We start from the raw sequence: 12677 nt of genomic DNA, 5'->3' as shown, positions 1-12677 counted from the left end.
TGGGATGATCACATCTGGGTACAGCGGAACTTCCTAAGATGGTAGTTGTTTGGCTCAGAGGATAATCTTGTACAACTGAAGTGGATGCTGAGAACACCTCTGTCTCTCCATCTTCTGACCAGTAAGTATCATTTGTCAAGGCAAATGTGGCATCTCAGGTGACCCTGAAGGTTTCTTATGATTATACAGAGTAGAATGGGCAGGAAGGAAGTCAGAAGAACTAGGGCTGCCTAAGGGATCAGCAGCCCACTTTCTAGGACTCTGCTGTTCCTCTGAAAAGCCAGTATAGGATTCAGTGGAAGATAAAGGTACTCAAACCAGTTTCTCTGGTGAACTGTGTTGGCTGCTTTCCAAGGAAAGTAAGCTGATAACAGAAGCCAGAATAGCAGGGGCAAAGGAGGCCTCCAACTAGAATCAAGGTGGAGGCCCCATTTCTTGCTCAAGGCATAATTTAAATCATCATAGCTTTGGTGAGGGGTGTCATCTGAGATGTAGTAGAACTGCCCTTGGATGATTGGTGACTTCTTGGGGTCTTGTAGGCCCCTGGCAGCCAGAATGTGTGCCCAGGCCACATTACTCACATACACTGGGTTAGCTGTGGAAAATTTTCCAGTAATATCCAAAATACCATTATTTTTGAGGGCCCTGATCATTGTGTTAGAAATGAATGGACTTTTCTCCCCCTAGATGTATATAGGCCTTAAGGCACAAGTGTGGAAAGTGTCACCATTTTTCAGGGTGGACCCATTGGCTGCCAGCACTGCCTTCTCAGCCATCTTTTTGCTGTATGGGTATGAATGAGACCATGTAGTTTCATGTTGCTCTTCCTCATTGCCATTTAGGACGATGTCCTTGTAGGAGTTGGGCCCCACAACTTCAGTTGTGCTGGTGTAGATGAAGGCTGGCACACAAGCCTGGACATAGGCCTCCAACAGGTTCTGGGTACCTAGTCACAGACAGCACACTGTCAGTGTCAGGAAATAAACCAAGGGGTCTACATGATTCTTGTTCATTTCTAGCCTAATCCCAGCTCCCTGGTGCATTCTTTGCTGTTCCCTAATCAGCAGGAGGACCAGCACCTGGGCACATGAGCAATAAAAAAGGAAACGGGTGACATCTTCTGTCTGGGAGCCAAGGTTTTTAGCCTTCCAGCCTTTACAGACACCCCTCTCACTGTGTCTCTGTCCCTATATCTCTCTGTCTCTCTCACTGTGTGTGTGTGTGTGTGTAAAATCCTGACAAAGGATTTTGATTCTGGAAAAGAACAAAATATTTCTATTCTATGCTTTGTCAACACAGTTTTAAAAATGACAATTTGGGTGGTGGCACATGCCTCTAATCCAAGCAGTCAGAAGGTAGAGACAGGTGGATCTCTATCAATGGCCTTGTCCCTCATTACCAGAGTGGACTGGAGGGGACATTTGTCTCTTTTCTAACAGAACTGCTGTAGATACATTGTTCTTTCCCTCATCAGGTCTGTCTACACAGATACAGGCAAAAAGTAACATGTCAAGAGCATCACATGGACTGAGAATGCCCAGGTAGTTTTCAGAAAACACAATCTGTTTACAGAGTGAGTGCAAGTTTTCAATCCCCAGAGACTATCGGGGCAGAAAACATTAGGCTTTGGCTAAAGCTCACACTTGAACACCCCCCGCCCCAAGCCACTGATTTCTGTTTGTCATATCCCCTTTTGGGGAATTACTATCAGATTTGTAGAACACAAACTTCAAAAGACCCAAGTAAGTTTCCTTGCATACACAAGGGAGAGAATGCCAGTGCTGTGTTCAGCCTCTGGTGTGGAATCCTAAACCCACAGTAGGAGAGAGCATCCGTATTGAGTCTGGAGTCTGGTGCCTGTCGAGCTTCAGGCATGGGGAGAAGAGACTTTCATGAGAGAGCCATCTTAAGTGTATATGTTTCTTTCCCAAAAAGTCTTTACAAAATGTGTTCACGTGACTTGGGGCCACTCTGGTAAGCAAAGGGTTCTAAGAAACTAGCACTTTCCTGCTGTGGAATATTCGTTAAAGAAGTGTTACGTGTGTTTATGTTGTGGAACGTTTGTTTAATGATGCAAAGATGTGTTACATTCTTTTATGTAGCATTTGTTTAACTCTGTTACTGTGCCTGTCTAATAATTGGTCTAATAAATAGCTGAGTGGTCTAATAAATAGCTGAATGGCTAATAGTCGAGGGAAAGAATAGACCGGGCTGGCAGGCAGAGAGAATAAATAAGAGAAATCTGAGGGGGAGGGATCAAGGAGTGAGAGAAGAGAGAGGACACCAGGAGCCAGCCACCTAGCTACACGGCCAGCCACGGAGTAAGAAGGAAAGAAAGGTATATAGAATAGAGCAAGAGAAAAGCCCAGAGGCAAGAGGTAGATGGAATAATTTAAGAAAAAACTGGCTAGAAACAGCCAAGCTAAGGCTGGGCTTTAATAAGCAAGAATAAGTCTCTGTGTTATTATTTGGGAGCTGGGTGGGAGCCCCTACTCCCAAAAAAACATAGAATAAAAAAACCACCTGACTACACTCTTCACATTTTTAGAAACTGGAGAAATTAAGTGAGAAGAATGAAGCATTCCTAACAGTTTACTGAGAACTTTCAAATCCCAAACCCAATAGTACAGCTTCCTTCTAAATAAGGTCACACTGGAGCCCTTGTGTAGGGAGACATCATAACCACACCTCCTAAGGGCTGGCTACAGGTGTGTCTGACTACGCCTGCCAAGGCGTGGTCAAGGTGAGGTCAGAGGCATGGGTTCTTAAGCAACCACGAGCACATGGAACACTCTCTTCCCCTTTAGCTGCCCATTCTCTCTGGCCTCCCTGCCTTGCTGCCCCTGGGTACGCTCTGGCTTGCGTTTGGCTGGTATTTATCAGAATAAAGGTATCTTGACTCTACAAGCCTTTTCCTTCACCCTTGCCCATTCTCTTGACCAGTATCCCTTTACAGGTAGTTGGTACCACCATGCATGGAAATGGGGAAATCTCCCCATCATAGCAACTGCTGGGAATCCCAGAGCATCAACCCAAAGCCTCTCTCTGCTCTCTAGGTTTGTCAAACAAAAATTGGTCCCTGGAGTCTGGGATCTGAGGCCCAATTCTCTGTGCTTTAGAAAGAGAATACTAGGAGGCATTAGCTTATAAAGGGGAGTGGGTTTATTTATAGTTCTGTCTAGAGCTAGGGGGGAAAAAGTTCTTAGCCCCTATATACTGTTCTCATACCAGGATTTTTTTAAATTTATTTTTATTTAAATAAGAAAGAAGCCTGCTTCACAAGTCAATCCCAGCTCATTCTCCCATCCCCACCTCTCCTGCCCCCAACAAACCCCCCACCTCATCCCTCCTCTGTTCCCCAGGGAGGGGGAGACCCTCCATGAGGGATCTTCAAAGTCTGTCATGTCATGTGGGGCAGGGCCTAGCCCTCCCCCATGTGTCCAGGGTGAGAGAGCATCCCTCCATGTGGAATAGGCTCCCAAAGTCCTTTCATACGCTAGAGATAAATACTGATCTACTACCAGAGACCCCATAGATTGCCAGGCCTCCTCATTGACATCCACATTCAGGGGTCTGCATCAGACCCATGCTGGCCTCCCAGCCATCAGTCTGGGGGTCCATGAGCTCCTCCCTTGTTCAGGCCAGCTGTTTCTGTGGGTTTCACCAATCTGGTCTTGACCCCTTTGGAGGAGTGATGAGCAAAGGGGTCATAGCAGCATTTTTATAGGAAAGCTGGAACAAAACCCACCAGATTTAGCTGTGAGAAAAACTGCAATTTCGAGAATGTTCATTAGAAGGCACCTCCTCCTGGCCCTAGCTGGGAATCTCTTGGAGATACTGTAACTTCAAGCATTGCTTCTGTCAGGTCCCTATTACATAAAATATGGCAATGTGGCCATTAGTACACCCCCCCCAAAGGACAAAGTGTTGGGATTAGTCTCCTAACCCTATTTTGGCCCTGATTTTCTTCAGTCCACTGTAGGGATATATTCAGCTCTGTACCTGTGGCGCTGACCATGCCTTTTGGGTGTGGTCACAGGTGCAGACTTGACTGCTTAAAAGGAAAAGTATCCAGGTCAGAAGCCCATTTAGAAGCTCTCGTGGAGAGCATGGGGAGCAGGGTCTGTCTCCTTGGAGCAGTTACTTATTGTTTTTCCAGGAAAGTTATTTACTAATAAACTCCACCTCAATTATACTGGTTCTGGTGAATCCTAATTTGACGCCTTCAGTCCACCTCAGATCCACAATCCCTTTCTGATCTTTGCATGGCCTTGTCTGGACTTGGGGTGGGGGGAATAGAATAGAAAAATACATTCTGCAGATGAGGTATTAACAAATATTTATTGTTCCCTTGATTGCATTTCATAAAGTAATGGGTATTTTCCAAAGATGAGAAATGCCTTTCATGAGGAGATGAAGCTATTGGAGAGAGCTCTAAGGTACAAGAGGTGCTGAGTAGTTTGGAACTAGGAGCTGAGGCACAGCCACAAGTGTGTCACTGGGCAGGTGTTGAGGGAAGAAAGCCTGTGGCTGGACCAGGGATTGGCAAAGCTGCTGGTGTCTTGAGGAAGACACTAAGTTGGTCTCTGTGTCAAAGGGAGGCAGTAGGACCTGGGTTGTGCCTCTGTCCCTTCTGGAGAACCTGACAACTATTTCCTGACAGCACCCAGGGCCATGCCCCTGCCATTGTCACTGTGATGGTTACATCACTGAGTCTTTATGTTCAGTGTCCCCTTGTGCTGCTCCACTAGTGACCCAATCCACTCTGAAGTTTTTTCCCTGGCTTCCTCCCAGCTGACAGGGGGTTCATAGCCCAGATCTCGCTGAGCTTTCTTGTAGGAGAAAGTGAACACGCTATTTGAGAGTGTGACCAAATGGCGGTTAAAGGGAGGCTGGTAATTGTAGATTGGACGCAGCAGGAAGCTCACAGTTTCCAGCAGGAAGGCAAGCCAGTACAGCAGGGGCAGAGGAGGCCTCCAACTGGAATTAGGGCGGAAGCCCCATTTCTTGCTCAAGGCATAATTTAAATCATCATAGCTTTGGTGAGGGGTGTCATCTGAGATGTAGTAGAACTGCCCTTGGATGATTGGTGACTTCTTGGGGTCTTGTAGGCCCCTGGCAGCCAGAATGTGTGCCCAGGCCACATTACTCACATACACTGGGTTAACTGTGGAAAATTTTCCAGTAATACCCAGAATACCATTATTTTGGAGGGCTCTGATCATTGTGTTAGAAATGAATGGACTTTTCTCCCCATAGATGTACATAGGCCTTAAGGCACAAGTGTGGAAAGTGTCACCATTTTTCAGGGTGGATCCATTGGCTGCCAGCACTGCCTTCTCAGCCATCTTTTTGCTGTATGGGTATGAATGAGACCATGTAGTTTCATGTTGCTCTTCCTCATTGCCATTTAGGACGATGTCCTTGTAGGAGTTGGGCCCCGCAACTTCAATTGTGCTGGTGTAGATGAAGGCTGGCACACAAGCCTGGACACAGGCCTCCAACAGGTTCTGGGTACCTAGTCACAGACAGCACACTGTCAGTGTCAGGAGGTGGATACCATGTGCACAGCTCATGACTATTTTCATCCTCTAGTCTAATAGAGCACCTTTTACAGATCAGCACGCATTCCCTGTTTCCTGGATACACAGCTACCATGGTATAACCTGGGGACAACAGGTAGATTCCAGAGAGCAAGAATCTCTAGGCTTTTGTATTCACAGCCCTAAGAGCGTTTGCATGCAGAAGTGGGTATAATTGGTTGTTGTTTTATTTTCAAAGAAACCTAAGGTTTCTTGTTTATCCATTCCTAATGTGTCCGTGAGGTAATTGTAATTTAATCATATAAATTCCTGCATTTTTCTTAAATGTACAAAAGCAGATCATATTCTTGGACTATGAACAAGAGTAATTCTTTTTAACTAAGAACTCTTTTGAGAATTAACACCATACAAGCTCAATACAGTTGAGTACAGGCCATACACATGTTACGTAGATATTTCATAGCTACATTTTTTTTTGTCATTTGATAAGAATCAAAACTGTCACAAGGACACCTACTCTGAGTCATGGAATAAGTGATTATTGGGTGGGGTTGGGGAGAAGCAGAGCCATAGCTGTGCCCCTGATTGTATACACCATGTTAAAGCATTCCTGGGTTTATCTGTGACTTTTTTTTTTCTTTTTACTCAGCTATTCAAAGTAGAGGTCATAAATATTCCTTCTAGTTTTCATTCTGGAACCCGGCACTGACCTCAACTGTTCCTCTTAGTGAAAACCTAAAAGGGACTGTGTGTTCCCTGCTGGGAATTCTAATAATGGCAGAACATCGTGAGGTCCCAAGCTCTCTCAAAGTTAACAGCATTCAGAGTAGTCTAGTGTAGGTCTGGCCCAAGGGAGGCAATGGGTGGATGGTTGTCAACTGCCTGGAGTTAGAATTTAGTCTCCTTAGAATGGAATCCTTGGCATGGAGGACAATGGGAGAGCTTTCCCTGAAGTTGGAGTGACATTGATGTGGCCTCACATCCTAGCCACCTACTTTCTACCTGCTGGGACTCAGCCATGTAATAGCCCTGAGCAGTTCCATCTGGGTCTGGTGAGCAGAGGCACTAGACTGAGAGCACAGTAGGTGTTCTGTGGTGAGAGCATCCCTTCCTGATCTGAACTGACATTTTCAACTCCCCACCTTTCACCTTGTTTACAGATACCTTACCCTTCAGATTGATATCTATGATAGTCTGTCTGGGAATGGTACCCAAGACGTCAATGGCAGCAGCAGTGTGGATGACAACAGAGATGCCCTGGCAGGCTCTCCTCAGGTACTGGGCATCCAGAATGTCTCCCTCCAGCACTGTCACCTTGGTCTTTGTCTGCAGCTCTGTGTGGAACACAAGACAGGTCATTGGGAAGCTTGTTTGTGGGCTGGGTGTTCCCTGTAGACAGGTGTCAGTCACCTAGGTCATCAAGAAGTAGCATAGTGGGGAAAACGTGAGGAAGCCTGATATATGGAAGGAGGGAAAAGCAGATTGGGGAGCAAGCAAACATGCCTGGGGCATGAAACTTGTTCAAGAGAGTGGTGGGAAGCTGATCCATTTATCAAAGAAACTCAGGGGTCTGGGTAGAAGTGAGATTAGTGGAGTGTCTATTCCAGGGACATGATTAGGAAGTCCCTGCTCCCAGCAGTGGGAGCAGAGAAGAAAACCATACAGGTATGAATGTTAGATGTGTTCCCCACCTCCTGTGTCATCCCCTCCACACATGCCAGAGCCTGGTATTTTATGGGTCTGTGTTAAGCACAAAAAGAACAGTTAACACAGCACCCATAACTCCGTTTAAATGACTCGGGGGGAGTAGAGACACTGGCAATACAGATACCAAGAGCTTAAGTATGGATATATTGGAATATCTCCTATGAGATACCAAGAAAACCAGATGTCTATGCTGTAACTGAGGCTTTCCAGGAATTCCCTTGCAGCCATCTACCCCAAGGCAGTGGGCACAATGCCAGTATCTTTGTTTTTTTTTCTGAAACCCACGGTAGCACTGCCTATTATTTTGTCACTCAACTCACAAAATGACCTGTGTGCCACATGCAGTCTTCAACAGTACCCTACATTTTCTTTGGCTTCTTAATTTATACCTAACTTTAGGACTTTCTTCCTCCCCCCTCTCTCTCTTCCTCCCTCCCTCCCTCTCTCCCTCCCTCCCTCCCTCCCTCCCTCCCTCCCTCCCTCCCTTCCTTCTTTCCTTCCTTCCCATACTTCCTAGAGACTAGTCCTCTGGACCCTATTTAATAGATGAGGAAAGTGAAGCTCAAGAAGTCTGGGGACACAGTTATGGGTACACTGGCTGAGGATACTTCACTTGTCTGTCTCCACCTTTGCCATTAGCCCACTCTCTGGGGTGGCTTGGAATTAATTTTATAGAGGCAGGTTAAAGTCATTCCACTGAACTGAAGTTGCCAATGAAGCCAAGGAGTAGCAAGAAGGGCAGGAGAAATCCAGGGCTGAAGAAGCATCTCCAGAGACACAAATAGAATGGCTAAGTATGTCCCATCCAGGCTCCATCCTCTCATCATGCAACTCCAGGAAAACCCTGAAGTAGAGAGAGGCAAGCAAGGAGGCTCAGGAGGAAGCAGGTGCCTGCCTGAAGGCTGGGTTCCTGGATTACGATCCTATCTGCCCATTCTGTCCTTCTCCTTTGCTACGGATTTAGACAAGCGGGTGCAGGGATATCGCTGGGACAAGACAGGAGGAATCCAGACCTGTATTAAAATAGACTCCCATCCATGAGCTATTTGGGGTCCCTGAGATCCCAGGAGAGGCCCCTTCAAGTGTTTTCTGGTGGAGCCATAGTTGCAATCTTATCTAGTACACCTGGGTGTGGCAAACATTTTCATAGCAACATGGTGGAGTGTTGCTATCATGTGAACTGTGTCAGAGAGAGAGAGACCCAGGAAAGTCCCTAATCACACTGAATGTTAAGCGTGTAAAGGCTGCCACTAGACTTTCCTAGGCTCCAATTCAACTTGTTTATTTGATTGCGATATTTGGACAAGCCAGTTAACCTCTGTAACTATTTATTTACAGAAAGAGAGGATAGAAACATTAGCTACATTTCACGAATGTTATACGAAGCTGAGTTGTCACCACAGTAAGTGACACAGAGCCTGGCACAGAAAGCATACTTACAGGAATCTCCACACTTACTTTATGCAGGACCTTTTCTATCCATTAGACCAGACAGTACTCACTATGGGGCTCTTCCTCCAGACCAAACCTTGGCTATTTGCAAATATTTCTGAGACATTGGGATTCTAACTAATAGAATTAGCTATGTGCTAATATTGGGTTTCTGGAAGCATCCTTCAAGCTGATAGAGGAGGAAATTGACATTGGAAGAGGTCAGAGACAAAGAAGTGGCATAGAGGGTGGGTGTTGTATGAGAGGGCTTTGGAGGGTCCTGCCTGCAGGACAGATCCCTAGGAAGTGTGCATTTATACTTGAAGCTGAGGAGGGGGTAAAGAACTAGCTTGAGTCATAGACAGACAGTGGGAAACACTGAGGACTTTGGAGCCAAGAGCTGGCCACTGGACAAAATAATGAAGTTTAAATGAGGGACCTCTGGCTTGCTCTGTGATTCTCATTAATCATATGATGTTGCTATAGTCATCGTTCTTTTCACAACTCAAAGTCTTTGCTGTCCAGGTGAGTGAGTATTCTTTCCTACTTTCCCTGCAAGGTTCTTTCAGTAACTTGGGGGTCGAATAGGTGACAAAATATCCCATGAAATCAGCTGGTCCAGTTGTACCTGAGAGAACAAATTGGCAAAGGACTAATGGCCTGACTCAGTGAATTCTGCAATCTTATTCTTAGTGATGACAAATTCCAGTGAGGATTGGTGAGAGATATGCATGAACAGTCCAAGTGAGGTATGGACAGTCCTGTTCTCACTGGCTTCACGTGGGTCCCTTGTACTTCATGCATTTGCTCAGAAATTCACTTCTCAGTCTCATTCTCTGTATCTTTTTCTGTCTGCCTGTCCCTGCCCCTGTCCCTATCTCTGTCTCTGTACATTTCTCTCCCTTTCATATATTTTTACTCCTTTTATTTGACCTCTACCCAAGATGCTAAATGAATGACAGCCCCCTCCCCCAGTGCAAACCTAACCAAAACAAACAACTAGACCAGTAGCAATTAGGAAAGACTGGGAGCTAGTGCTGAACCATCCAACTTAATGATCTTTATGAATATTACCCAGCAACTGGCAAGCCCACACTAAACAACTACAGGAAAGGGAGAGAGAACCCATCCATCTGAATTCAGTCTTCCACAACTATACAGTGTCTTTTATGCTGTGTGGTCTGTTTCCTCCTGATGAATGTGGCCCTGGAGAAGTGTTATGACTCCAAGTGTTTTATGTACTTGACGAGGGAGGAGCCCTCCCTGAATCTCGCCACCAAGTGTTATGCAGTCACATGGCCAATCCTCAAGTTGACTTACTGAAGAATTCCTCCCTGGTTTCTGGTCTGATGATCTTGTCCAGGACTCTGACCTCTTTCAGATCCTTCTCCTGCACCAGCAAGTGGACAATCCTTTGCCCCAGAAACCCTCCTGCCCCTGTCACCAAGCAGCTCCACTCAGGCATGGTCCAAACAGGAAACAGATCCAGTATGAGCAGCAGGTAATGTAAGGCGATTCTGGAGATGGCTAGAAAGAGAGAGCCAGTGATTCCTCAAGTCCAATTACTCCCACCAACCTCTTACAACACAGATTGTAAGACATGGGCAAATTTTTCCATGTACTAAGCAATATGTTCCAATGTGTACTCTGAAACTGACAGACTCACAGGGTGTAGTTGTGTCCCAAGATTTCTCCTCTACCTAGATGCCTGTTGCAAGCCCAGGAGATTTCACCCATGCTTTTGAAATGGCCACAGATTTACCACACATAAGATAAGGACTTCTGAGACTCTGAAGATCCATAAAGGAAGGCTCACTCTTCCTGGGAAGTGGATGGGGGGTGGGATGGGAGGGTTGGTTGGTGAGGGGCATGGGAGGATGGGAGGAAGAGGGAACTGGGATTGATATGTGAAATAAGACTGTTTTTAATTTAAATAAAAAGATCAGGACATCTGGACAGGTTTTGGCAAAAGATACCTCATCTGTGAACTTTGTCTTCATCCTACAACCATTCCCACTTAGCCGCCACTAAGCTATTTTGGTCTAAGAGGACCTCATGAGGGAACACTGCTCAGCTAGAGACTACACCAACACTCAAGAAAAAAATGGCTCAGCTTATCCTTTGTTTCCATGCCACTGAACTTGTAGAGGTTTCTGGTGGTGTATTCCCCAAGGGCACAGAAACTCCCCACTTTTGTGCATCACCTTTTGTAGCCAAACAAACATTTCTGAAGTCCATGAACTGCTTATGCAACTTGTTAATCTCCTGTATTTTAATGTTCATGCCAAGTTAATGACCCTAGGGCCTTTCATCTAGTCCAGGAGGCTACTCACCCACTTGGGGGATAACCTAGAGTCAGTGTTTACCAGGTAGAGCCTGCCTTCTGCAGCTATAGGTCCTGTATTAACCCTAGTGTGTTTGCCAATGTGCAGCTTTTAAAAATTGTCTTATTCTGCTCAACCAGCTACTCCTACAATCCATTTGGATAACACAAATGAAAGCATTCCTTCACTTTACACCTTTCTGCTTTTACCATTTCTGGCTATTGCCTTTCCCTTTAATGGAATATGGTTTTGGTGACTAAGAGACAGAAAGGTAACCCCACCCCACCCCGTAGTTCTTGTGTAATTTTCCTTGGAGGCACTGCTGACGGCAGAGGTCTGAGGTTAAACACAGAGTTCTGAGCTCCATCTAGCATCTTTCCGACCCACTGTTCTGGTCCTTTCCTTTCATGTCAGGCATCTCTGCATTGGTCTGACCCAGCATTCTCTGCTAATAATGACCAAGCAATGGAATGTTTCACCCCTTTCTTATTAGTTTTCATGTTTCTGTGCACACAGGGACACAATTCTCCAGGTGTTGTAGCCATCTCTAAATTGAAGTGATAATTTCTAATAAATGATCTTGAGATGGGACCTTGAGGAAGAGAAAAGGGAATAAAGAAAGGACTGCCTATAGCCAAGAGCTTCCCATGCACCTCTCAGGACATAGTATTAATATATTTGTTTCCTCTAATATATTGAATTTTCTCTGATATATTGATATTATATATCAACAAAAGAGGAGGGCAATTACCCATGAAAATGAGCAATCAATTTCTGAGAATCACCTTATTATCTTGAGCAGGAAGGATTTCCTTGGGTAACACTGAAAAAGCTGGACTGAGACAATGTTTACCTATGACTTTCTCTGTTTACTGCAAGCTCAAACAGTAGCATGAAGATGGACTTTGGGGTCACTGAGCACTCGTATTGTTTTTCTCACCCCCCCTCCAGTCATGTTGAAAACACACACACACACACACACACACACACACACTCACACTTTTAGCGATTACTTGTTTCTTTAATTGTTATGTTAGGTTGGCTGCTCTAGTTCAGGCTTTTAATATAGTAGTTCTGGTTACAGAATGCTGTGGTTGATGGTAGATAATACCACTTACAAAGAGCATACTTGGCAGTTAGTAATTGTATAGCTAGATAGCTGGTGTGTTTTGGTCAAGGGTCTATACAGGAGCAGAACCAAGAGGATGTATATCTATCTATCTATCTATCTATCTATCTATCTATCTATCTATCTATCTATCTATCTCTCAGATTTTTTTTTATTAAATCAGCTTTAAAATAGTAAGAACAGCTAAATCACACTTCAGAAACTAGTGGTTACTTGGTCCTTAAGACTAAATGCCTTAAGGCAACAGTTGAAATAGTCCCACAATTACTCATTGTGGGGAGACAAACTGTACTTACTCAGCCACAAGACCGATGTGTCAGCAGTCTCAGCAGTCCCAACCTGGAGCTGGAAGTATGGAAGCTTCCTGAGACCCAGCTGGTCCCAAAGCACACTGCAAGCCTGGTTAAGTTGATTTCTGCTATCTGCAGAAGGGCCAGCAGCAGTGCTACCAATAAGCTCTCATGCCAGAGGGAAGCAAAGGCAGCAACAGGTCAGATGTTCTTCCTGACAGGATGTTCTTATTAATGTGGGCTGCTAGCCGAG

At 45.2% G+C, this 12677-nt stretch overlaps 2 protein-coding genes across 2 annotated transcripts; both read right to left on the bottom strand.

The window, feature by feature from the left end:
* Positions 1 to 230: 230 nt before the first annotated feature.
* On the bottom strand, positions 231 to 4018 carry LOC113833179 (3 beta-hydroxysteroid dehydrogenase/Delta 5-->4-isomerase type 1-like). Its single transcript, XM_027393525.1, is given in 2 exon segments — positions 231 to 946; positions 4003 to 4018. Coding segments are annotated over 2 exon segments (732 nt in total).
* A 304-nt stretch (positions 4019 to 4322) lies between these two features.
* Positions 4323 to 12674, bottom strand: LOC113833198 (3 beta-hydroxysteroid dehydrogenase/Delta 5-->4-isomerase type 1-like). The gene is made up of 4 exons (XM_027393773.2): positions 12431 to 12674; positions 10002 to 10208; positions 6713 to 6877; positions 4323 to 5518 (listed from the first exon to the last, which is right to left on the bottom strand). The coding sequence occupies exons 2-4, from the start codon at positions 10144 to 10146 to the stop codon at positions 4707 to 4709; spliced, it is 1122 nt and encodes a 373-aa protein (XP_027249574.1). The 5' UTR covers positions 10147 to 10208; positions 12431 to 12674; the 3' UTR covers positions 4323 to 4706.
* Between the last annotated feature and the right edge of the window lie 3 nt (positions 12675 to 12677).

Source organism: Cricetulus griseus (genome assembly GCF_003668045.3).
Source record: "Cricetulus griseus strain 17A/GY chromosome 1 unlocalized genomic scaffold, alternate assembly CriGri-PICRH-1.0 chr1_0, whole genome shotgun sequence".
Lineage (NCBI taxonomy): Eukaryota > Metazoa > Chordata > Mammalia > Rodentia > Cricetidae > Cricetulus > Cricetulus griseus.
This window is presented reverse-complemented; position numbering and strand designations above follow the sequence as displayed.